At 39.7% G+C, this 26,904-nt stretch overlaps 1 protein-coding gene across 2 annotated transcripts; it reads left to right on the top strand.

The window, feature by feature from the left end:
- The first annotated feature begins 221 nt into the window (after window positions 1-221).
- On the top strand, window positions 222-19,345 carry rbm26 (RNA binding motif protein 26). Of its 2 annotated transcripts, none has more exons than XM_054770047.1 (22): window positions 222-692; window positions 859-977; window positions 1,076-1,194; window positions 2,798-2,889; window positions 2,989-3,242; window positions 3,345-3,617; window positions 3,690-3,929; window positions 7,122-7,262; window positions 7,516-7,656; window positions 8,851-8,959; window positions 9,072-9,231; window positions 10,902-11,096; window positions 12,330-12,428; window positions 12,498-12,572; window positions 12,660-12,758; window positions 13,526-13,600; window positions 13,788-13,955; window positions 14,097-14,201; window positions 15,886-16,089; window positions 16,522-16,608; window positions 16,720-16,833; window positions 17,168-19,345. In XM_054770047.1, the coding sequence occupies exons 1-22, from the start codon at window positions 634-636 to the stop codon at window positions 17,255-17,257; spliced, it is 3,018 nt and encodes a 1,005-aa protein (XP_054626022.1). In that variant the 5' UTR covers window positions 222-633; the 3' UTR covers window positions 17,258-19,345. The 2 variants fall into 2 exon arrangements, with proteins under 2 accessions (XP_054626022.1, XP_054626021.1); XM_054770046.1 differs by having other exon boundaries at window positions 12,327-12,428; window positions 17,168-19,343.
- Window positions 19,346-26,904: the final 7,559 nt, after the last annotated feature.

The following is a 26,904-nucleotide window of genomic DNA, read 5'->3' on the forward strand; positions in this document are numbered from 1 at the left end:
CCAAGTTTGTTTGCATCGGATAGCAGTAATTATATTAAATTTTAATGATACCAATACATGTATGTCATAATTGGCTTTTTAATTAGTTAAATTAAATTAAACACAACCCCCATTTGTTTTAAAGTTAATTTTAAACAATGCTGTTCGGTCCCACAGTGACAACAAATACCTATTTGCTTAGTCCTGCCTCAACGTTAGTCTCGCGATAGTTGCTGACGAGATCATAAGCGGAAGTAAATAGTCGGGTTGGCACGTTAGCTAGCAAGGGGCGTCAATAAAGTATTAAGTTCAGCGTGCATTCACCTGCATTTTAACTCGTTCATTTTTATTACAGTATACTGTCGAATTGCTTTAAAGGGTTGCCATATAGGTGCACCCGAGACCTGCCTCCGTAACGATTACATGAGCAGAGCTCTCGAGCACGTTTAAGGCCTGGAACCTGTGCTAACTTAGCCAGCGTTGTTGCCGCTTAGTTCCAGCTAACGGCGCGTGTAGCACCTTAGCTAAAACTAAAGACTGAAGTGGCTACTTAGTTAAACGAAAGTCTGCTATTCTTCCAGGCGTGTAAATATAGTCTATCCAGGTAGTGTCAACTCTGGCTGTGGTGGAAGGAAAGCTTCGGCTGGATCTAAAATGATCATTGAAAATCTGGATGCTTTGAAAACATGGCTGTCTGAAACGCTCGAGCCCATGTAAGTAGACTAGATAGCTGTTAGCTACAACGCTACTCACTGTATTTTAAACTCTGTATGAATTAGACAGAGACTAACAAGTATTACTCCGCCATAATGTAGGAATTACTTTAATTTCTTATTAATTTAATAAAATATCTGCCTTCCTTCTGGGTATTTGTTGTAGCTGCGAAGCAGACCCTTCAGCCCTCGCCAAGTATGTTGTTGCCCTGGTGAAGAAAGACAAAACTGAAAAAGAACTAAAAGCCTTGTGTATTGACCAGTTGGACGTGTTTCTTCAAAAAGGTACTTATCAATCTCGTAGTAACCATTCCTTATTCAATTTCTCATCTGATCTGCAAAGTGTTTTATTTGTATTTATGTTGTGGTTGATGCCCTTCCAGAGACCCAGCAATTTGTGGACAAGCTGTTTGAAGCTGTGAACAACAAAAGCTATCTGCCCCAGACAGAACAACTGCCCACTGCGGTGAAAGTGGAGAAAGATGAACAGAAAAATGATGAGGTAACATTTTTAAGTCCTAAAAACAGTTTCTTCCATGGATTAGTTCCATCCTATGTTTCTAATAGCAGCAAGTGGATGAATGTCATGTCATGTCATCATCTCACCTTAAAAACTGTTTATTTTGTCTCAGTTGGTTTACTGTTTTTTATCACGACCTCATGTACAGTTAGTTTTTCATTGACAGTGCATGAACACATCTGGTCTAAAAATCACCTTTAAAACCTAAAATCAGAGTAGGGAACATTTCTGTTTTTTGACTATCAAAATCTTTAATGTGCAATGAATCCATCTGATAACCTACTTAATAAAAATGTAAAAAAAAAAAAAATCCTAAAAAAACTAATCTACAAAGCAATGGCTTTAAAGGAAAAATGATTTTTTTTTGTGGAATTTTGCCCATCATCCACAATCCTTATGTGGGACATGAGCACGTTTTCTCTTTTTTGTGCGTTCTAAAGATATAAAAGCAGATAAAAAGAGACAGCTCATGACTGCACGTATGGGAACCACTTATTCAGCCAGTAAAGCCTTCTGAAAAAGCCTCCAAAAAATGGCAACAATGCTCAATTTACTTATAATGTGGAGTGCATGTTAACCAAGCTACAGCAACGTTGTTGTTGTTCTTCTAATTATTATTATTATTATTATTATTATTATTATTGGCATAACAATGTAATCACAACAATGTAATCATTGTTACGCCAATTGAACTACATTACTGGCGCATTGACACTTAGCCAGAACACACCTGCTAGCTACTAGTTGGCTAACGACTAGCTTCACCACAGACTAGCCTGCAGCACATCAGCATTGCACTCAGAACGCCTCAGACCACTACAAAAAACGTAATGCTACATACAAGTATTTGAGCTGGCACCACTTGCTGTGTTTTTTTTCTGAGTTTGGAAAAGTTAACACTGTGTAGGTGTTCGTTTCTATATTGCTGTGTGACATCAATGCGCCGAGGAAGGAAGTTCCGGTAATGCTTAAAAATGGCCAAAATACGCAAAATACTGTGCGTTTTACATTATGATGAATGTGCCTGTTACTACATGGTCAAAGCACGCACAAAAAAAGAGATAGACGTGTGCTCATGTCCCACATAAGGATTGTGGATTATGGGCTAAATTCCCAAAAAAGTGCAGTTTTCCTTTTTAATGTAGTCATCCTCAGAATAATTATTTACCTTCAAAGCCACGAGGCCCCAGGCAGTTACAATCGACTACGTATACAAGCGATGATGTGCGTTTACGCATCAGCAGTATTGGCTTACTTTACCTGCTCCCTCTGCAAAAAACTGCCAGCAATGTGTTTGATTGGATTGTAAGAAAGGTGGTATCATGTTTACTACCTTACTTTCAATTTTAAAATGGATGCCTCAAATGCACATAGAAATGAGTAAATGTGACGAGACAATGACAAAATCAGGGTCAATATTATAAAATCTGGTTTTACTTGATCAGTTTACACCAATTAAAGACTCGTATGCAGTTTGTAGTCTGCATTTGAAAGGGAGCGTCTGTCATGTTGAGCCGACAAAGACTACAGATGCAAGGTCATGGACTCCTGAGAGTTAAACGTGCGTCCCGTTTTCTCTGTTCAGACAAATCGAGAAGAGGAACGTGACAAAAAGTTTTCTCGACGAGTGAATAATAGCCCTCCACCATCAAGTTCCCGCTATAGTAGAGATAGCAGGTGTGTGAACCTATTCTCCATTGTGCAATCTTAACATTACAATACATCTTTGGATCATCTTGAACTGCCTGTCATACATTTTCTCCTTCAAATTCTTAGGAGAGGAGACGATCGTAAGAGGGAAGACCGTTCCAGAAAGAGAGATTATGACCGCAACCCACCAAGAAGGGACTCCTACCGGGATCGCTATAATCGGAGGAGGGGCCGCAGTCGTAGTTACAGTCGTAGCCGAAGCCGGAGTTGGAGCAAGGATCGTACTCGTGACCGCGACAGAGAGCGGGATAGAGACCGTGACAGAGACAGAAGCATGAGTCCCTCTCAGAGCAGAACTCGCTCTCGAAGTAGGAGTAGAGGTAAGAAGCCGATTGCTGAAGAACATAGATCATGAACTGGTGTATTCTCACAGCTCAAACACTCTTTACTATAGTTCTTGCTTCTGTCTTGTCAATTTCCAGAACGAGATTCTGGGAAATTAAAGTATGATCATGATCGAGCGGACAGGTTGGAAGGTGCCGATGGCTACACCCCAACTGTTCTGGTTTCCACTGCAACCACCTCACATTTCCCTGTGCCGGCACTAAGCAGCACCATCACAGTCATAGCTCCAACTCATCACAGCAACAACACAACCGAGAGCTGGTCAGATTTCCGCCCAGATCACCCTGTGGATCATGGCCCTTTTAGGGGGCCCCCTCCTCAGCAAAGAAAACGTTGCCGTGATTATGATGGTGAGGAAAGCCAATTAAAGGTGGATGTTATGGACTTTACAAACTAAACGTGTACCATTTTCTGTCCTCTAGAAAAAGGCTTCTGCATGAGAGGAGACATGTGCCCTTTCGACCATGGAAGTGACCCAGTTGTCGTGGAGGATGTCAGTCTGCCCAATATGCTGCCCTTCCAACCTCCACCCATCCCTGGTGTGGATCCCCCACCACCCCCAGGTCTTCCACCTCCACCTCTCTTGAATCCATCACCTGTGAATTTGGGGCCTCCTGTGCCCACACCAGGGGCTCTCCCGCCAAGCCTTCCGCCGGTTGCCGGTAGGAATTGAGACATTTTTTGTAATTAGAGAATGCACAACCTTCAGCAGAATTTGCTCTTACTTCTTGAATAGAATTTACCTCCCTTACTGTTAGTAGTATTGTGCTTGCAAGTGAATTGGATTTGTCCCATTTGATCCATTATGGTAGGTTGCGTTATCTTTGTATGAGGGAGTATTTATTTGGTCACAGTGTGTGATGTTCCTATGTTTTATATACCATCTGTTCCAAACCATTTACAGTTGTCCCTCGTTGCCAACTATAAATGGTTCCAGACCAACCGCGAGAAGTGAATTTCTGCGAAGTGGGATTCGATATTCATAAACTAAATATTTTTGTAGTTAGAGCATAGAAAACTTTTTTTGATTTTCTCAATACATTTTTACCATTACTAGAGCCCTGTAGACATTAAATAACACCCCTATAGTCACCTTTACACTCCTGTTATTCTTTATTTACACCACATTGCACAACTGTTACGCACAGGCTGCGGGATCACTGCAGGCACACAAGAAACGGCCGCCGCATTAAGAATTACCATGCTACCGAGCTAACCAGTTAGCCTCCAATTTATTTATTCTAAACGTAAGTGTTTCAAACGAAGTGGAGAAGAAGGACAAAGTAAGAAGCCAAAAACTTACCACTTCCACACAGAAAGGGAGGGGAACCTATCTTCACTATGTCATGTAGTACTACACTACTGTGTGATGAAGAGCTTTAGTTCAAGCTAAATGGCTAATGGCTCGAGACAAAAGTGACACAAAGACAAACAACGCAAGAGAGAGAGACAAAGTGTGTGACGAAGGAATTATGAGGCTGTTCAATTGTGATGCTGAAGAAGACGACATGAGTGGTTTTAGTTCCCAGGAGGAGGAGGACAGCGATGAATGACTTTTCTGAACTAGCCATGTTACAGGCACTACTCGGAACTGTATAACTTGCTGTGTTACACGCACTGTTCTGTTTATTTAATCAAAAGTTTAAAAAATCTTTCTGTGTACAAAGTTTCCCATGTACTGTAACAATGTGGACATCTGCGGCTTATAGACAAGTGCGGCCTATATACAAGTGTTTTTTCTCTTTCAGTTTAGTGCAGCTTACATACTGGTCAAGTGAAATCACAGCAAAAATGTTCTCGCATGTGGAAATTGTTCAAATAGGGATTTTGGATAAAGTTCTTACTAAGATAGGCCATCATAAAGGGAAAAAAGTTAAAGAAACAACCAAAAAAATAGAGAAAGGTGGTGACTGAACCTGTCTCTGTCGTAGAGTGGAGCACAATCTGAACATGTTCAAGTTTGACTGACGACAAGCAAAATTAAAAGTAAAATTTTTTAATATTGTTAAATATCATATAATATATGAAAATATTGTTGGAACTAAAAAAAAAATGCTCATGAAACAGAAAGCAATAGATGCGTCATTTCCTCATACTGCTTCATCTAAATGCAAGCATTCAATAAACACGATAAACATACTGCCAAGATTACAAAGCCTGCTCTTTTGAGAGAAAATAAGATGGAAAAGTAACATATAAATATAAATCATCTCTACCAGCCTTATTCAAATCTGTGATGCAAAGTAATAAGGTTACTCCCACAATGCTGTCGTCATTAACACTAGATTACGACAACACATACCCTCATCTGTTTAAAACAAGTATTTCTAGAAATAAACTGGTGTTCTGGCAGAGCGATACAATCTCGTAGCCAATATGCGGCGCCCATGTCAACTGCAGCCTACTGGGAAGCAACTTAACGGGGTCGTGATTGCTTTGTTTACACTAAATTAATGTTCATACGCAACACACCCATGGAATAACAGTGCAATGAAATGGACAAATACAAGAATGTAGTCATACCAACTGATTTGGTGTATGAACGCAGATAGACATGATAGAAGCGCTTTTTTCATCTGCTACATTCATTATGTCTGACGCGGAAGATAAGCTGTCAATGCAGTGGGTCCTCAGATAGTGTCTGTTCATGTGCTTTTTGGTTTACCTTGAAAATTGCATACATTTTCCTGTTAGCGTACAGTATGGCGCACGTCTTGTTGTGTTATTAATACACTGCGTGAGTCCAACTGTGTTCTTAATGTATTTTTATCACAAATGTCCAGTTAGCATCCTTAGCTTGCTAACAAAATAGCAACTGGAACTGGAAGTCAGCTATCTCACCAGTCTATGATGTCATCAGCGGTTGACTCGCAAATATGTTAACAGAAAACATGTTTTCATAGTTTTACGGTTATAGTTTTACATGCACAAAACAATTCTAAATGCATATAAATGATGAATGAAAGGGATAAAAGAACATTTGTTACTTTTACCTTAATTGAAGACGAGATAAACACCTTCCTCTTCAACACCTCCTTCCTCTTGTGTCAATGAATGAAAGGGATAAAAGAACATTTGTTACTTTTACCTTAATTGAAGACGAGATAAACACCTTCCTCTTCAACACCTCCTTCCTCTTGTGTCATGAGTTATTTATTGAATTCAATAGTGTTTCTCACGTTCTTCATCAAAATGATGGCACTTTCTTTGACTCCATTTTGGGGTATTAAGGTGAGAAACACTTTTGAATTCTAGAAACATCTCATGGCAAAACAGGAAGGTGGTGTTGAAGAGGAAGGTGTTGATGTCACTGCCACATCGTGTCTTTGGGAACAGTCAAGAATCACATCTTCATTGAAGGTAAAAGTAACCTTAAATGTTCACATATCCCTTTCATTTATTTATATATATTTATAAGCAATTTGAATTGTTTTCTGCATGTAGAAATGTGTTTTGTGTTAACAGTTTTGGCTTTCTGGAACAGATTCATTGGATTAACACTTTTTTATGGGAAAAATTTATTTGGTGAGAGTTGGACCTTCTGGAACTGATTAATCACACTAACCGAGGTTCCACTCTATTTCATTTTATGCAACACACCATGCACACTCACACAGTTGGAGCTAATAATTTCAACGCCATGCGCAGTTATTTGCATTAATCTGCCAAACATTGTAAGAAGACATTGAGTTTGTATGTGGCCATATTGAATATTTGCACCCCCAAGTGTCCTACGGGAAGAGACGCAGGCTGTCTCGAGTTTTGCTGAGAGTTAATGAAAACATGTTAACTACAGTATATAAGTAGTTAATTCAAGTCAGTTTTAGATATTTACTTCTTTCCTGTATTTTCAGGGCCACCTCCTCCTCTTCCACCACTTCAACCATCAGGAATGGATGCTCCTCCCAATTCCATTACAAGCGCCGTTCCCACCATTGTCACCTCAGGGATGCGCTCTTCAGTATCTCAAATGTCTGCACCACTTTTCCCCTCAGGTTAGTGTGACAGTGGATTTTGTCTGGACTACTGAATTCACAGTCTTGGGCATCGTGGGGAAATTGGATTTTCCCCTCAGGTTAGTGTGACAGTGGATTTTGTCTGGACTACTGAATTCACAGTCCTGGGCATCGTGGGGAAATTGGAAGGGCTAGCATCTCACAACACAGATTTTGGCATGCTGAACTATAATGATTATTTTGTCATGTGATCGCAACTTTTGTACACATAAAGCACTTCTTTATTCACCAGATACCTATGAGACTGATGTGTACAATCCAGAGTCTCCCAGCATTACCATCAGCTCCAGGCCAATGTACCGCCATCGTGCCAATGCCCAGAGGCCCAACCTGATTGGCCTCACAATGGGTGATGTAGACCAGCCTCATAGAGGTATACCTAGTATCCAACATATGCTGTTCCGTCATGTATATGAAGATGTCTTGTATGATATGCAGTCGTCCCTTGTTTATCGCGGTTAATTGGTTCCACACCCGACCGCAATAAGTGAATTTCCGCGAAGTAGGATTCAATATTAATAAACTGAATATTTTCATAGTTAAAGCATATAAAACTTGTTTGACTTTCTAAATACAGTGGGACCTTGGTTACGGTCATTAATTCGTTCCAAAAGGTCCGACTCCAACCGAAAAGGACGCTAACCGAATACATTTTTCCCCATAAGAAGAAATATGAATCCAATGAGAAACAAAAACTTCAACACAAAACACATTTTTATCGTTTTGGATGGATGAACGGATAGTTTGCCAAGCAGAAAACAATTCCAAATACATATAAATACATATGAATGAAAACATTCCACTTTTTTTTACCATCATTAGAGCCCTTTAGACATGAAATAATAACCCTATCGTCACATTCCTATTATTCTATGTTTACACTACATTGCGCAACACTAACCCGGAGGTCACGGGATCACTGCAGAGCCATAAGAGATGGCCGCCGCTCATACAGAAGCATATAGCAAGCTACCGACCCAACTAGTTAGCCTCCAATTTATTTGTTCTAAAATTAAGGTTTTTCAAATGGGGTTTGGAAGAAAGACAAAGTAAGAAGCCAAAAATGTACCACTTTCACATGAAATGGGAGGAGAGCTTTTGTCCACTCTGTCATGTCAGACATGCCATGGCTTACTCCATGCAATTTTAAGGTAATGTAATCTAAGGTAATGTTTCATTACTGTAACATGACTGATGCCTAGTGGCCAGAATACTACCTTTGACTTGTTTTTCAATATTTTTTGACTAATAATTGGCTATAGTCAACCACTAAACAGCAATCATTAATACATTTTTGAAAACCCGCGATAGAGCGAGGGAGCGATGTTAGAACCGCGATGTAGCGAGGGACAACTGCATTGTATAATGATATTTTGGATTGTTTAGAACACAGTCACATGCAGTAAAATTACTTTTTAGTGCATGCTCATTTCTACGCTCCGACATTCATTAGTTGTCTAGTTTTTACAATAAAAATACCTCTTCCTTGTGAATGTGTCCCTTCTCATTCAATAGTTGAGTCAACTGTCGACATAGAAATGACCAGTCAGTCTTTGTCCTTCCCTAGACAAGGTTCCAAATAACAGCATGAGAATTGTCATGGATTCTGGACCAAGGAAGAGACCAGCTGGTCCACATGATGGGACCATTGTGCACAAGAAACCTTGGCTTGACAAGTAAGGCATAAATGACTAGTGTGTTGGAATTAGTCATATGATTTTAACAAAAGTATAGAGACAATATTTTTTTCAACATCTCAATTTAGCAAGTTTTTTTTTCTTCTGTCAGACCTAATTTTAACAAGCCCAACCACCTGGGATACAACAGAAGAGGCCCATTCAACTCCACCAATACAAAGCTGCTGGTTCGGCAAATTCCCTCCGAACTCAACAACATCAGCAAACTCAATGAACATTTCAGCAAGTTTGGAACTATCGTCAACCTTCAGGTAGGTCAGGGTTTAACTAGAAATATTTACATTTTTTTGTTTCATTGTTACATTATATTATGTTTGTTTGTGTACTTACGGATGGCGCAATGTAAATAATTCTGCCTGATGCTGACCACTTGTCAGCTACTATTTAAGTTAATAGTGAGACTAAATTAACAACATATGGTGGTACTCTACTCGAGTTTGCCTCCATTGCTTCAAGGGTTGCACACTACACATCATGACCTTGTTATGAATGGTAGATATTAGATGTAACGATAGACCATAATCATGGTTCAGTGTGTACCTTAGTTTTAGGGTCACGGTTCAGTTCATTTTTGATACAGTAAGAGAACCTAATGAAAAACAAAACTGCTCAGCTTTTGTGTAAAGAGGTTTAATGATTTTTAAATCATTTCATTCAACTGCTAACTGCTCACAGGCAATTATCCAATAAATACAATTGTCAAAATATATTTTTACAAATGTAAGTTGTTCCAGCTTTTAGCCCCTTTCCCAATTTCTACTGAACAATGCTGGCGTGCTTCTTCCGTCTTATCTATTATCTTTGTCGCAATTTTTACCGGGAAGACAAAGTGTTCCCAAACATGAGACTTTTGGAAGATATTTTCAGCTCTGTGTTCTCCATGGCACTACTGCTAGCCATGACTCCCGCTAGCTGAATTCTGAGCTGCGCTATATTTGTTTACAGAGTAGACGTCTGACTATAACTTACACTTTTTGTCCTTCACTTAAAGTTTACCATGTGGGAAAATAAGTATGATTCTGTACTTGGGGTGGTCACATCTGATACTTGGTATTGGTATTGGTCCAATACGGCCCAAATTTACTAGATCACAGTAGCTAGCTAGCAGAGTTGTGAAACTTAGTTTATGTTCCTGCGCCCATGTACGCTATGCCGGCATGTTCCAAACACTCTTGCGTAGCTTGATGTGCACTTCCAGAAAGAGAGCGCAAGTAGCCTTGCACCGCTGTCCCAAAAAGTGAAACGTAACTATACAACCGATGCTAGTGTCTCAAGGGGCGGCCCCTGCACACAAAAAAAATGTTAACACTACACATGCAACGTTGAGGTTTCAGTATCGGTATCTGAAATAAAAAATATTTATTCGGCCATCTCTGCTCTTTATCCTACTGAATGTGCTGTAAGAAATCTGATTTTGAATACATGTCCTTTACACTCCTGCTAGATTGACATAATTCCATACAATCAAAAAGTATTGTCCCATGAATTAAAAAAAAAAAAATGGATGTACCTGTCATGTACTATAATATCTGGACTATAAGCAGCTACTTTTTTCACACGCTTTGAACACTGCGGCTTACAATGATGCAGCTTATTTAGGGCTAAAAAATCTACAGTTCTCATGATGCTTAGAGTGCCAAAACAAAAAGTTGTGCATTTTCGCAGTAAAAGCTCATATCACATGTTTTGAAGTCTTATGCAGCAATTGGGTAGTCCAGAAACACGGTCTATGATTGCTTTTCGGTACTTCCGACACTTGACAATATTTAAAAAAACATTACCTGAATTGGCTATGGGTACAATACAGGAGTCTCTGTGTATTTGGGGGAAAAAATTCATTTGAAATGAGCTAGGAACGGTGACCTGCACAATGCATCCTGGCTAATGGCCATGTTTTGATTTGAAAAATGTCTTTTTAAAGGTGGCATACCAGAATGACCCAGAGGGTGCGCTGATCCAGTTTGCATCCCCAGTTGAGGCCAAGCGGGCCATACAAAGCACAGAGGCTGTCCTCAACAACCGCTTCATTCGGGTGCATTGGTTTCGTGAGAACGGAGGTGATGGGCTGGGTCACAGCCAGTTTCACTCACAGCAGTTGCAGCCACAGCCGGTCACGGTGAGACATTTATACAAAATCTCAATCTACTCTCAGCTCCCCACTTGTCACAACCTGCATTAAGCCTATCGTATTTTCCGGACTGTAAGTCACACTTTTTTTCATGGATTGGCTGGTCCTGCGACTTGTACTCCGGAGCGACTTACAGTATATATGTTTTTTTTCACACCGACAGCTGTGAGTGCGCTCTAGGCTCGTGTGCGCTCTGGGCTCGTGTTCCAGTATCTGCTACTCCTATCTCTCCTGTACCACTGAAAATTTACAATGTAACATCAACTTATAAAGACAACTGAGGCCCTGTCCACACTGCATATTTTCTATGCGTTTTGGCCTCTTTGTCTTTAAAAAACGAACTTTTGGAAAACTCCGGCCAGGGTGAAAATTTTTTTAAATCTCCGGCTGCAGCGTATTCGTGTGGATGGCGAAGACTGAGCTTTTGGCTTGTTGCTGACAGATAACGTAACAATTATGTGCCACATGTATTTCCACATTATGTGTGCAATAGCACACATAACTTTGCTGCTGTCAAGCATGTTGAAATTACTTTTTGCGTGTATAAGAGTAAACGTATGCCTACTTTCACTTTACATTGATGAACAAAGGCGCCGTTGTGGGCTTCAGAGGATGCTATACTGCTGCTGTGTTGCTCGCTAAATGGCTAAGACACCATGATGGCAATTTCGGGCAAGACCCGATCGGACCTCTATCTGGTGGGACAACTTCCACAACCATGTCGTTATTTTGGACGAATGGCGTGGGAATGCTAGCATGGCAAAAAGCTTGTGATCGCTTCTACTGTACATGGCCTTGTTTGTTATATGTCTTTGGAAATGACATCATCGGCGCCTCTGGTTAAAATTGCCTTAACAGTCTACGGCTGCAGCGCTTCCCTTACTTTGGTATCCGCATGACAGCCACAAATGCCCTCAAAAACAAAATCTAGCCTATTTAGCCTGTTCTCCATTTTATTGTTGTTACTCTAACTTGCCCTTTTCAAGATGAAATGTCTGTTCTTGGTCTCTGATTCTAGAAAATAAATTTTCCCCAAACTTATAGTCCAGTGCAACTTATAGATGGGTTTTTTTCCCTCTTCATTGTGCATTTTTGGTTGGGTGCCACTTATAGTCCGAAAAATACCCTAATTCCTAGACATTTGGCTGGAACTTCTCCTGCAACATATGCAGGCTTGAGAACACAGGTAGTATTTATTTAAATCTTTTTAACATTCAGCAGCCCTCAGCGACCTCGCTGAAGCAGTCTGTCAAATATCGCCTTGGGCCTCTTCTCCCTGCAAACTCTGAGCCTTCAAAGGACTCCATTGTGTCCGCTCAGGTATGTATGTGTGAGTGCTGCTAGTCTACAGTGTATAGTATATTTGTATTAACATAACACCCAATACAGATACAGAATCCTGCCAAAGCGTCAGTGAAAGAGCGTTTGGGTTTCTCGACCAAACTAGCTGCTCCGGTTGAGAAGGCAAGTTTCCCCCAGCAAAGCCTTCATGTGGTCATAGTCTCCTCCTGTGCATTGTTTTAAGCTCTTTTACAATTTACACAATTTCAGGTATTTTCAACCTCTGCGGGCCTCTCAAAGACTGTATACAATCCTGCAGCCATGAAAGCTGTCCAGAAAACCACAGAGGATGCCCTAAAGAAGAAGCAGGTGAGAGGAGAAATGGTGATAACAATCATGGGGGAGATTCACTCAAAACCACCCATACAGCAGCAAATACAAAGTAATACTGGGATGATGACATCATGCTGCAAGCAAGTCAACTTGAGAACAGCACTAGATACAGTACAGGCCAAAAGTTTTGACACACTCAAAGCAACTGATGGTCGCAACCCCATTAATAAGGCAAGAAATTCCACGAAGTAACCCTGACAAGGCACACGTGAAGTGAAAACCATTTCAGGTGACTACCTCATGAAGGTCATTGGGAGAACACCAAGGGTTTGCAGCACTATCAAAAAAGCAAAGGCTACTTTGAGGAATCTAAAATATTTAGTTATTTTACCCTTTCTTTTAAGTACATAATTCCACGTGTTAATTCATAGTTTTGAGAATCTACAATGTAAATAGTCCTCAAAATAAAGAAAATGCATTGAATGAGAAGGTGTGTCCCAACTTTTGGCCTGAACTGTACCTCATCAATGGCTGAAAAACAACCTTCAGTTTTGATGAATTGTATTTATTTATTTATTTATTTTTGTAGTAGTGTAGCTGAAACTGTGATTTACGAACCTCTGCACCCAGCTAAGCTCTATAATTATTATTGTACTTTCATCCACTTGTATTTGGAAAAGAATGAGAAAATGCAGGTGTCCAGTGGTGTACTGTACATTGTAATCAATACAATACATGTTGAGTTTGTCAGCAACAACAGGTAGTCTTTGATTTAATTTGATTTCCCATAATTCATTTCATAGGAAGCCCTAAAATTACAGCAGGATGTGAGGAAGAAGAAGCAGGAAATACTAGAGAAGCACATTGAAACACAGAAGGTAAGCAGACATTAAGAAAAAACAATACATAGTGATTGAAAAATAAAGAAAATCAGAGTTTTGAATTTTAAAAACTCCATGACAATGTCAGTGCCAAATTAACTGCACTGATTGTCTCTTTAGTTGGATTATGTAATGTCTCTGTTGCCCCCGGGGATGTCTCCACGTGTGCCCCTGTTGTCTGCAGCTCCTAATCGCCAAACTTGAGAAGAACAAAGCAATGAAAGCAGAGGATAAAGCCAAGATCATGGAAACGCTGGGCACCTTAACCAAGAGCATCACAAAACTACAAGAAGAGATAAAAAGCATCTCAAGCAGCAGCAATCTACTGCATGCAGCCAAGAGCAAGGCCCAAGTAATACCTCATGCATGCTGGGCACATCACACACTCACAACATTCCTTAACTGTATTTGATTGCTAAGCTTATGGATCCTTCTAGTAATGTCAAAAGAGAAAAGTGAAACGTAAAGGGATGTTTTTTTTCCCCCCTCCCAGGCTCAGAAAGAACTGCTTGATGCAGAGCTGGACCTCTACAAGAAGACTCAAGCTGGGGAGGACACTGCTTTATTGAAGCTCAAGTATACCCAGCTGCAAATAGAGGTATTTTATTCCACCATCAATATAACCGCCTTTAGCTTAAACTCCGCTGCTGTGTGACTTGCCACTTGGGGGCATTCATGTTCTTATTTTAGGTCAGTGGTTCCCAAATTTTTCAGCTCTGTACCCCTTAAGACAATTGACCTGAAGTCATGTACCCCCTACTACTGCACATTTAAAAACATAAACACCAATTAGCACACATTAAACCATCTTAGTTTGACACATTTTCATAAATAGTATATGATTATGTAATACATTTTTTGGACGAGGAAATCTTCACAGAAAAGCATGTCGCCCTTAATTGTCCCTTCATGAATGTACGCACATGTGCCAGGCCGGTGTAAAATTCACTGGCTCGTATTTGCTGTCATAGCTGTTTTAAAACATGATTTATACCAAGCTGTGGTAAGATATGGTGAACTTCGATCTTCATGCTCTTGCTGTGGTCTGCGGCAACACGCATACAAAGCATAATCAGTAAAACATGGAATCTAACTTTACACATGAACATAATTATAAATAATTATGAAAATAAAAGCACAAAGTACAGAAATTAATAACTCAATATGAGACTTACCAGGCAACTGAGCTAAATGGATATATGGGCTCAAATAGCATGAGATCATGCACCAAAACAAAAATGCACATGAGCGCTCAGCACAGAGCTAACATTCTTAAAGCTCACGTCTGTGCATTTATGCACAGCATTAACATTTGTGGACAAGGGTAAGGAAGAATAGAAAATACATGGCTGTCTGCATCTGAGAAAGTCATACACAAGTCTCAATCTGCGTCACACATCACAACTACGGTGCATTAAAGGACCACCGAACAAAGTGACCTCCCGAAAAAGACACATTATTCGTGAAGCATATAGCGCATAAACATGCAGAATTGTGACATTTTGGGGGCACATACAGCTCAGAAAATGCACAAACTAGTCACAGCACCACGTAAGAAGACCTGCTCGCATTTAGCACACAATATAAATGAAGTCTTCAAGATTAAACACTATTAATGCACAACATAATCATTAAACTTACATAATTGTTCATATAACGCACACAGCACATTTCCTTACCAAATACAGAGAAGAAACCTAAGATGAGGCCACCGCGACCGTGGCTTCAGGGCTTCGTGCACAAGCCCCACCTACTGTCTGGGTGCACACTGAGAGGGATCATGGCGCCTGCCAGTTTGTGTTTGTCAGCATGTCACCAATATTAATATAATGTTCCTGAAACATTTATGTACCATGACATTCTACAGCCTGTATAATGTCAAAAATGTAAGTGTGATATCATTATTCAATAAAATACACAGAAATGTCATACGGGAGGCACTTGCAGTACCAATTGCTGCCTGAAGGGGTAAGGAGTACGTGAGCTGGTCAGCCACAGAGGAAAAAAACACAGACAGCAGTGCTGGCTAGAGCTAGATTTATAAATAAAGTCAAATGCAAGATACTCTGCTGAATGAATGCATGAATTTGACTGCCAAGATGGAGGATTATACACCCAACCTCACCAGGAGGTGATCAGACCTTTACAACAAAGTATCAGAAATTTTATTGGAGGAGGAGAGTGCATGTACTTCATGTACAGATAAATGGTAAGAACACAAATGTTTTTACATGTGTAATATGTATGCTCTAACTTGTCGACCCTCCTGTGCTTCCGCATAGGCCGCTAAAAGGGGACTACTGTCACCAGGCCGGGGTCGCGCGGTCCTAACTCGAGGTCGTGGCACTTCAAGAGCCCGGGGACGGGGTTCCAGAGGACGGGGAAGAGGTGTTCCACTGCATGCAGTTGTGGACCATCGACCACGAGCTCTTCAGATCTCTGGATTCTCTGATATTGAGAGGGTAGATCTGCTGCCACACTTTGCTGTAAGTCTGCCTATTACCTGCATTGTTTGGAAAATGCACACTGTCTGGTCCGTCACTGCAAATATTGGTTACAAACAAGCATTTACAGTCGCACTCTGTATTATTACACCCTTGTTGTAAATAACAATAGAAAAACATTTGCAAATTGCTGCAAGTTTATAAACATAAAAAATAGAATTATAAAGAAAAAGTTATGAGGGTTGAATCATTTAGTAGCGCTGTAAGGCACTTAAAGCTGCTATAGTAGACTGTATAAACACATGGTACTGTATATGGTACCTTTATTAGTGCATAACATTCATTTGTACCTTACCTTAACTGATTTGTTACCTAGTTGGTAATTGCAGTACCAGGTGGTGCTTAAAGAGATAATTCATCAGACATGAATGATGTTTATGAAGTGACAAATGTTTCATGTTGACAATTTTGAAGCAATTTGGAGAAATAGAAGACTGCCAGATGTATGACGGCGGCCTGTCTGCAATCATCACATACAGGACAAGAGCAGAGGCAGAGCAGGTGAGTTGCCCACTAACAATGAAATGGGTATGCCCAGTCACCAGAAATGTAAACATTTATTATTATTTCCACTTTTTAATCCTCTGCACTTTGTGTTTTGTCCAACTGCAGGCGGCCCTTCATGGCCTCAAGTTGAACAACCATAATTTACGCCTGGCATGGCACAAGCCTGCCATGACACTTAATGCTGCTGATGCTAATGAGGCAGAACCAGATGAGGATGAGGTTTGTGCCAATTTCTCATAATGTCGTGAAGGGGCTTTCTGATTAAGAAAGAAACATTACAAATATTTCATGCCACATCCCAAGGAGTTGACTGGGTGTAATACCTACATAGAACTCAAGAGGGAACTATTGCACAACACTGCTCGGATTATCCTCACTAGAACTCTTTTTAGTGTCTCCGCAGTGAATTTACGCTTCATTAGCTACACCGCCATAGTCTCATAGGAAACAAGGCAGGCACAACTGAGAATGATTTTACAGTTCTTAAATTGAATATCAGTAGATATGTGTAGGTGTACCTGATAGAATGTATTGTCTGTTTCTCCTCTTCCAGTATCCAGAAGAATCACTGAGTGACGATGCCTTGCTGCAGGATGACGACGAGGAGGAGGATGACAACGAGCCTCGCTCCTGGCGCAGATGAAGACTGTCCTGATGTTGAGTGGATGATGACCAGATGTCCAACTGTTTATTTATTATAATGCCAGTTTATAAATCTAACAGGGAACCATGGCGTGACTTCTCAAATATGTAACAGGCTGAAGAAACATGCAACTTTGATTGATTTTAAGATGTATTCCAGATGCAACAATGTTTTTTTTAATGCTCTTAATGTAGATTTTTTTTTTTCTTTTTGGGGGCGTAATTTTGATTCTAGAACTCATAGTTTGTCTGGACATGTGACAGCTAGTTGAAGAAAACAAATCCTGTGTTACCATTGAACTCAATGACAGACCGTAAACCTTTTGCAGAATAGTATTACATTGATTGGTTAAATGCTCATATGTAAATATTTTATGTCTGGGTTGAAATTATTTGTACGAAAGCTTAGTTTCTCAGTTATTGGCTTCAATTTTCAATTGTGTAAAAAAAAAATAAAAAATAAAGAATTGAAATGGTCAGAAAACACTGCCAAGGGAAGGGTTGGGAGGGGGGAAAAAGTATGGCAGTGAGAAAAGGTTCACCATTTAAAAGCTGCAATTGACCATTTCAAAAAAACAAAAAAAAATCTTCATGTTCACCTAAAGAGCAAACTTCCTAAACAATTCCACCATCCAACAGTTGTTGCTTGGTAAGGTAACTTGTCATATGTCATTGAATATACACCAAAGGTAAGAGCTGTCAGATATTTTAAATATTTCTGAGTATTCACACTATAAAAGCCTGACTTGATTATATAACATTTCTCTTGTTTTTGCAGGTGCTGTTAACCACCACAACAACTAAGAAGGCTCATCTCTTGATTTCTGTTTTGCATTATGAATGAATTGTATAAATACATATTTTTAAACTTCATCTACTGGGTGATGGATTAATGCCTGATGATAAATTGTAAAAACATCTTTACACAAGGACACTTAATCCTTTTCATTACTCTGGGAAGTATGTGTAATACACAGCACAGCCCCATGGTCCCAGCCCAAGCAATAAGGCAAGAAATTCCACTAACTAATCTTGACGAGGCACACCTGCGAAGTGAAAACCATTTCAGGTGACTACATGAAATAGATATAAAATATAAGACATATTAAGAGTTATTTCACACTTTTTCAAGTACATAATTCCACGTGTTCATTCATAGTTTTGATGCCTTCAGTGAGAATCTAGTCATGAAAATAATGAAAACTCATTGAACGAGAAGGCGTCCAAACGTTTGACCTGTGCTGTACATTAAAATTAAAGACTCTATATCTAAACCACAGTTTCAAACATCCAATTCTTGGACATCAGTAGGATGTACTAAAGGGAAATCAAAGACCTTGTCTCCTTTAACGCCACGAAACTGCCTGTTTAGACTTTGCCAGGGAGTATCAAACATGGGACATTGAAAGGTGGAATGGCTTCCAACGTTACTGGCATGACAAGGAGATTCCACCCGAGATGTTTTCTACCCAGCACAGTGGAGGGGGGTCCATCATGATCTGGGGTGCTTTTTCATTCAGTGGAACACTGGAGCTTCAGGTGGTGCAGGGCCGTCAAAAGGCGTCTACTTACGTGCAGATGTTGCAGTGGGCATCCCTCATGACTGAGGGTCCTCGTCTGTGTGGTAACAGCTGGGTTTTTCAACAGGACAACGCTGCAGTTCACAATGCTCGCTTGACCAAGGACTTCTTCAGGGAGAATAACATCACTCTTTTGGACCATCCTACATGTTCCCCTGATTTAAATCCCACAGAGAACATTTGGGGATGGATGGCAGGGGATGTTTATAAAAATGTCCATCAGTTCCAGACAGTTGATGCCCTTCGTGAAGCCATCTTCACCACTTGGAGCAATGTTCCCACTAGCCTCCTGGAAACACTCGCATCAAGCATGCCCAAACCAGTTTTTGAAGTGATTAACAAGAACGATGAAGCTCATTACTGAGAACATTTGTTGTTCTGGTTTGCAGAGTTTTTTGTTATTTTTTGAGCAATAGTCTTAAACTTTTGATCAGCCGATAAGCAGCCTATTTTAGTATAATTGTTGTTTTAAATAAGTTAGTTTTTCAAAGTGCTTTTTGTCTCACTGCCCCTTCTTGCTTTTGCAGTTTATAGCTCTACTTAAAACCTCATTAAGAGCCAAATGTGCAAAATGCAAATTCTAGCAATTTTTCAACTGGTCTTAAGATTTTGATCAGGTCTGTATATATAGACTCACACATGTTAAAATTGGGAGAATTGTTGTTGTTTCTTTTTTCTATTCCTGCGACTTTTTGCGGTGTAATGTAATGTAGCTTTCTTATAGAGCCACAGAGTCTGACGTTCTTTTAACGTTTTATTGCCGACCTTAACGCCAATAGGAATGCTCAATTTGTAGTGGTGTATTTTTGTACTTTACACTTAGAGGGTGCTGCTTTTTATGTGTATGTGTATTTCTCTTTAGACGGTGTACTTGTTTATTTTTAAAAGGTTTATGGACCAAATGTACAGGTTGCCCGCAAATTGAACAGACCGCACACTGCCTTGTTTTCCACCAATCACATGTCACTCACATAGCGTCACGCTTAGGTGCCTTCACGGACTAGCGGAATTTAGGTAGACCAATAACAACAACCTTAACTGACTATAAGTGTCCCTGCTAGCATAACCGCGATTGTTACAGCTGTTTTATGTCTAACTGGTATGTAAGTTTAAAAAGGTTATGAATGGCAATAACAAATCTAAACGATAAAAGGTGTCTCATAACTTACATTTGATCGAGTTCCTTTTTAGTTCTACCTTTTAACCATAAATTGGGCTGAGGATGAGTTCCAAGAGTCCGGTCTGAGGGTCTACATATATTTCCTACTATATTTCAGTAAAACACTTTGAAGATTTTAAAATTAGAATGGATTACCCAATATCAGTGTATTATACAGTTGTCCGAAGTGCTGCTGCTGTTTTTTTGACCTAATTCTATACATCAATTTTCTCTTCTGTTTGTCCTCATTAGTGTCACAGGTGAGAGGCGGAATACACCCTGGACTCGTCGCCAGCCAGTCGCAATGGCCAAATGCAAATGGTAAAAACCCAATTAAACATGGTTCACATCAGGATTAGGGCGTTGCTGAAAATTAAAAAAACGGTTCACGGGTATGTCACATGAAATAGGTTAGTGTTTTTATTTGGTCTTTGTTGTATTCTGCTAATCATATTTTAAGTCAGTATTGCACTTTGGCTTCTGCTGAACCAGACTTTGGTGTGTGTGTGAGGTATGAGCACCCACAGAGACACCCCTTTCAGTCTGAGCTCCCACAATTCCTCAGCTTGGGCTAGCAGAGGACAAATAACCCAATCAACATAGAACACTTCAAGTGTTTCGGGGCCACCCCCGGCGTCTGTCGGGCTTGTGGAGATAATTGTGACGAATCCGATTTGCTCTTGTACGATTTTGGCTCTTCATCATTTAAGCTTTCCCTGCTACTGACTACAGTAGCTTCCCTTATCCTTCCCTCTCAGTGAGGGGGTGTTAAAGGCCCCCCGCCCATCTTCTCGTTTACCTACTGCGGCATCACCAAACCTCCATGTGGCAACGGACACACACAAGCATCATTTGTGGTGCTTTTTTGCTTGCAGGACTGTGTGCATGGTGGACAGTACCACTTTTATTTATCAGGGGAGCTCCATGAATGTGCAAAATGTGACCTTAAAAGTGTATTCTAGCTCCATTTTTGTATAATATTGGAATCATAAAGTCTCTCAGTCTAAGGACATTCATTTGACTCACTGTCTGTGTTTTTTTTATTGAGTGTGACTGCTAACTAACCCGCCATGGGGCCAAAGAAAGTTGCGTGTCTCAACAATTTGATAAAGAAGGTGAAAAACATTATTGAATTCAAGAAAGAAGTCACAGCAAAGTACAAAGGTGTCATCTGTGTGGTCGATCTTGCCAGGGTGCACGGGAAGTCCGAATCAACATTAAGTTGCATCCTGGCAAATAAATAAGAAATCAAGACGCTAATGTTGCAAAAGGGTTGAAGGTGTTAAGAAAAAAGTGATCACAAAGGATTGAAGATACTGGTGTGGATCCCCTCCTCTACTCCTCGCCGTCTTCGCCAGCAACCGTTTCAAAAAGGGGAAAAGTGATGTTAAATGTTCACTTATCCATTTCATTCGTCCTTTATATGTATTTTGCATTGGTTTCTGCATTTAAATGTAATTATTCTCTACAAAATTTTATTTTTCGTAGGGCTGATTAAAAAGATTAAAATTTTTAATCAGATTAATCACCCTTTTTAAAATGAATTAATCATGATTAATCACCATCTGCAACTGCGCTCATTTTTACTGTATTTTATTGATAGAAAGATAAAAGACAGGACAGGCTTATATATAGATTTGTTAAGTAAAGATTTGTTTAGATTTGAAATTAGCAGAAAATTTTAATCACGCTAAAAAAATAGCACACATGTCTGGAAATCTATTTACCTAACATTAGTTTCTTTAATATTAGCAGAACATTTGAATCACACTTTAACGGTGTTATTATGAGCAATGAAGGGTTGCGTTCAAAGACACCGCATAATTTAAGTTGAATTCACACGTTTTGAGTGTATTTTCTGAGATTTCTGAGCATACTTAAATGCAGCAAATTGTACATCCGCACTAAGAGTAAGACAATGTAAGTGATAAAAATATCCACGTACTGTTTTTCTTTGTATTTCTGTTTATTTAGACCACACAAAATGATATTACTATTATATTACTATTGTTGTTATAAAATAAAATACAGTATTCCGTTGCAACATCGCGATTCACCTTTTCGTGGATTCACTGTTTCGCGGATTTTTAAAGTGCAATTTTGAATGTTTTTTAACAGTGTATGAACACGCATTGTGCTCTGCGGCCTTGTGGCGTATTAGAGCGATCTATCGGTGCTCTGCTTTGTGTCTGTTATTGTATTTTATCCTGCTACCAGTAGAGGGTGTTGTATACTCATGTGAGAGTTGAATACTCATGCCACTGGAGTAAAGATTATGCCCGGGTAAATATAGAGCCACGACAGTCCTGATTGGCTAAGGGAGAACTCGCCCATTGTGTTCTGCGTTCTAATTGGCTGTAAACCATTGTCAATCAATCTCCTTCATGCAGCACTGCTATGTTTCCTGTTGGGCGCCATTATGGAATCGTGTAAATGAATTTTCTGTTCGTGGAGGACCAGGAGGAGGAGTAAAATACTACAACAGAAGCAATATGTTTTAACAAGGACACAAAAACGCTGCAGCCGAACGGCGCTGGGACGAGGCACGTCAGCGGAGTGAATACGGTGAGTCACTTCATAACTTCTTGTGTCCGACAGATTGATTGTTAAAATTCAAACAAGATTTGAACTTTGAGAGTGTTTAAACAAGAGAGAAATGTGAGAAAATGTTCCTGCCTGTCTGAGAAAAGGGTATAAAGTGTATGGTGAGGGCTTTTACAGCCTTAAAACATACATAATATTTGCAAACAAATAAAGTTGGCGACTTCGCGGATTTCACTTGTAGTGGACCCTCGGTTGATTCATTCCACAAGGTCTGACTGTAACTGACAAGGACGTTAAACGAATACATTTTTCTCATTTACATGCAGAAAACAAAATGCATATGCTGTAAATACGTATGAACGATGAATGAAAGGGATGAATGAACATTTAAGGTTACTTTTACCTTCAATGAAGATGCGATGATGTGACTGAAAAAAGGAAGCTGGTGGTGGTTGAGCTCACTGTCACGTCTTCAATGAAGGTAAAAGTAACCTTAAATGTTCATTTATCCATTATATTTGTCATTTATATGCATTTCCAATTGCTTTATGCATGTTAAACTATAGTGTTTGTGTTAACACCGCTGATGACATCATAGATCAGCTCTCTTCCAGTTCTGGTTGCCATTTTGTTTAGCTAGCTAACAGGATGCTAACAAGGAAGGACGTTTTGTGACAATAAATACATTATGAACACAGTTGGACTCACGCAGTGTATTTGAAAACATAACAAGACGGCCCATATTTTACGCTAACCGGAGAATGCACACAAACCGAGGCAAAATTTTGGCGTAAATTGTATTACATAGTTAGACACGTTCATTGAATTCCTTCACTGCAAAGCTTTTAGACCACAGCGCCCTCTACTTGATGTAATGTAGCACTGCCTTACGTGCCACGGCCTTTTTTTTGTAAATGTAGAGCAAAACAGAAAAAGTAACTGAAAGTATGTTAACTAAAAAGCATTCTTTTGTTCAAACTTGTTATTTGCTCATTGAAAGTTTGTTTATTGAAGCCCGTAGGGACTCGATAATGACGCTGATATGGATATGCAGCAACTAGGCTAATGCATAAAATAACACATTTTCCAGTGCATTTATTCACATTCATTTGAATATTATCTCGGCCTTTTTACAACACAAAAACATCCCCACAAGCCAATTAAAATCAAATACAACAGAAGGCATTTAGTGTCAAACAACACAATCAAGTCCCAAAACTACAGATTGTCCACCCAAGCACTGGTCACTCGTTCACTTATTCAAGAATATAAAGAAGGTGTTGTCCACAGTGAACCCCCCACCCCAACACCAATGCCTCCACAGACGGGGCGTGCCCCCGTCGCTACAATGCCAGCCTTCTGTAAAGACATTAATATTTGATGCGATCATGGGCTTCCATAAGCAAATTTCACTCCCTAGCAAGTGGAGCCAAAGCATGATTAATTTAGTATTTATACCCCTTTAAACAACGCAGGGCCCCTGGCCACAAAGCAAGGCGCAGTTTGAAAGCAAAGTAGCAGCCCCTAAATCATAATCAGCATCGTCATTCAGCATCATGTGACTTTGGGGACGCATTCTCAGCTGCACTTGCGTGAAGAAGGCCTCACCTCACACTAATGTGCAGGTTATGCTAACGTTTGTGAGTAAAAATACTTTGTCTGTCTTCAAGTCACAGACTAAGTAACCCTAACCCTACAAAGAACACTTTTGGGGAGAACAGAGCGCATAGGAAATTCTGTCAATAAATAACATGGCCGAAAAGAAGACGCAAATCAGGACATTTTTCACAACTTTTACATTTTAGTAGTTAATGTCATTTGAAAGGAATTAGCTACTGGTACAGTATATTACTATAGTTCTGTCTCTGAATTGTAATGTGTTGGAAAATCTTTGTCTTACTTTGGAGTTGCTTTCACCAAAACAACTGCTAAATTATAAATTGAACGATATGTTCAATCAGGGGGCGTCCAAAGTGTGGCCTGGGGGCCTTTTGTAGCCCGCGACTGTGATTTTATCGGCCCGCGGCATAGTTTAAAAATGTAATTTAACAGAAAATACCACCAGCAAAAATGGGAAAGTTAAAATAATAATTTAAGAGAAGAATTGTGATCTAGCAAAGAAAAAAAGCCATAATTAATATCACAAGAATAAAATAGTATGGGGATGTCAAGAAATGTCATTTTAGTAGCATGAAGTTGATATATTAAATATTTTTTTTTTTTGTCAAAAACATTGGATAAAGTTGTCATTTTTGAAAACGTAGGTTGGGGGGAAATTTATAACATGGGAATAAAGTCAAAATATTGGGAGAAGATACAAGAAGAAAGTTGAGATATTTGGAAAATCAAAAAAAATCACCAGAAAAAAAAAATTCTAATGAGAAAAGAAGTTGCAATTTTATGACAATAAACGTGTAAAATGAGAAAAAATATCATTTTAGCAACAATGTTGAATTACAGAAAAAATACATTATTTTTTTTTACAGTTATATTTACAAGAGGGAAGCTGAAAAGAAGTAGTTGGGGAAACCCCCCCCCCCAGCAGAAATGCAGAAACCACCGCTGTAATTTTACAGGAATAAAGTTAAAATATTAAGAAAAAAGGTCATAATCGAGTGAAGAACAAAAGTCGCAATTTTACAAGAATAAAAATTCATTTTTAGTCGCATTTCACCTATATTACAAAGCTGAAATGCAGTTTTTTTCTTGAGCTACAGATAACTTCTTTGCATATCTGTATGTGTTGGTTTACAAAATATCAAAGTGGCCCTCGCATCCTTTCATTTTTCAGAATGTGGCTCTCGTGGAAAAAGTTTGGACACCCCTGCTATAAATGATACAAATATTAACTATAATCTTTGTAACCTTTTCACAAAATCAGACATTAACTATAGTAATCCTCTTCGGAACGGCTAATAGTCTGTGGTTGGACCCCAAAGCAGAGACAACAAAATTGTGTAGAAACAATGTTTAATACCAAAAAACCCACTCAAAAGGAGTGGAAAAATGTAAGTAACAGAAAAACAAAGTCACAAACAAACAAGGGCGAAGCCACGGGGTACAAAAATATAACTAGGGGAGCTGCTGGAAAAAACTAAGCAGAGCTTTCGCACATGAACTCACAAAAGTCTGAAAATGGCCAACAAGCAAGATACGCACAGGGAAGCACAACAAGAGGAGATAGTTCAGCTGGATGCAGGTGTGGAATTTGCAACAACCTGACTGACCGTGAGTCAGCGTGCAAGCATGGCTTATGAAGGCTGATTAGAATTGCACCCAGGCACATGCATGTGGTTCTGCACCTGCATGACCAGCAGTGCTCTGCAACAGAGAGCACATAGGTGGCAGCAGAGCAGTTCCAGCAGAACATAATAAATCCCTTGTTTATCACTGTTAAATGGTTCCAGCCCCGACCTTGATAAGTGAATTCCATGAAGTAGGATTCAGTATTAATCAATGGAATATTTTTATAATTAATGCATAGAAAACCTGTTTACTACCTTCTAAATATAGTTCTTACCATTATTTGAGCCCTGTGGACATAAAATAACACCCCTAAAGTGACCTTTACACTACAATACTGGAAAAATACAAGAAAGAAGGGAAAGAAGGGCAAAACTTGATGGTTTCCCAGTGAAAACTGGAGGGTTGACAGATATGAAACTGAAGATTTTTGTTATCTTTAATATTTCCGAATATGTAAGTCTTGGAAAGAATAGCTCAATTTGAACAGTTTAACGTATGAGGAAGAATGATACACGGCTGCGGGGACTCGTCTTCTACACAAGTCCGAGGCACTTCAGGTCAGATGTCCTCTTACCTACGTAGCTTAACCCCCCTAGCACAGGGGATGAGGCCATCCTGTCGTATGTCTATGTGTGGCCCGGTGGTCTTAGGTGGTTCAAGCCGGTGGATACTGAGTGTAAGGGTACGATAACATAAAGATGAAGGCCAATCAAGTGGAAAAGTATGAGTAGACAAGTCTGCTCTGGTCACGCTATGTAATGTGCAAAAAGAGGCCTATATGTAACTACTGTACATCTAACAAACCCAAATCCTAACCCTATCTCAAACCCCAACTAAACCCCTAACCCTAACTCCTGCCCCTAGTCTAATCCTAACCTAACCCCTAATCACTAACCCAGACCCCTAATCATAACCTAACCTCCACTTGCTCCATTGTACAATTCTTACAAATGTAATGTTATTTTTACACCATGGGGGTAATTTTCTGGACGGTGCTGCAGAGCAGTCAGGGCTTCAGCGCTTCGCTCATGAGCGCGTGTTAATCCGGGAAAGCTTCTTTCACTTCTGCCTTTTCCCTGTCAGCTGAGGATGTTCATTGCAGTCACATGAATGTGATTA

This window comes from Dunckerocampus dactyliophorus, chromosome 3 (genome assembly GCF_027744805.1).
Source record: "Dunckerocampus dactyliophorus isolate RoL2022-P2 chromosome 3, RoL_Ddac_1.1, whole genome shotgun sequence".
Classification (NCBI taxonomy): Eukaryota; Metazoa; Chordata; class Actinopteri; order Syngnathiformes; family Syngnathidae; genus Dunckerocampus; species Dunckerocampus dactyliophorus.

Bases quoted from the DNA above. Each gene is read 5' to 3' on its own strand.
- rbm26 (XM_054770046.1), top strand. From the start codon at position 634: ATGATCATTGAAAATCTGGATGCTTTGAAAACATGGCTGTCTGAAACG. The intron at 1,195-2,797 runs GTAACATTTTTA...TTCTCTGTTCAG, and splicing joins ATGAACAGAAAAATGATGAG to ACAAATCGAGAAGAGGAACG. The intron at 12,759-13,525 runs GTGAGAGGAGAA...TTCATTTCATAG, and splicing joins ATGCCCTAAAGAAGAAGCAG to GAAGCCCTAAAATTACAGCA.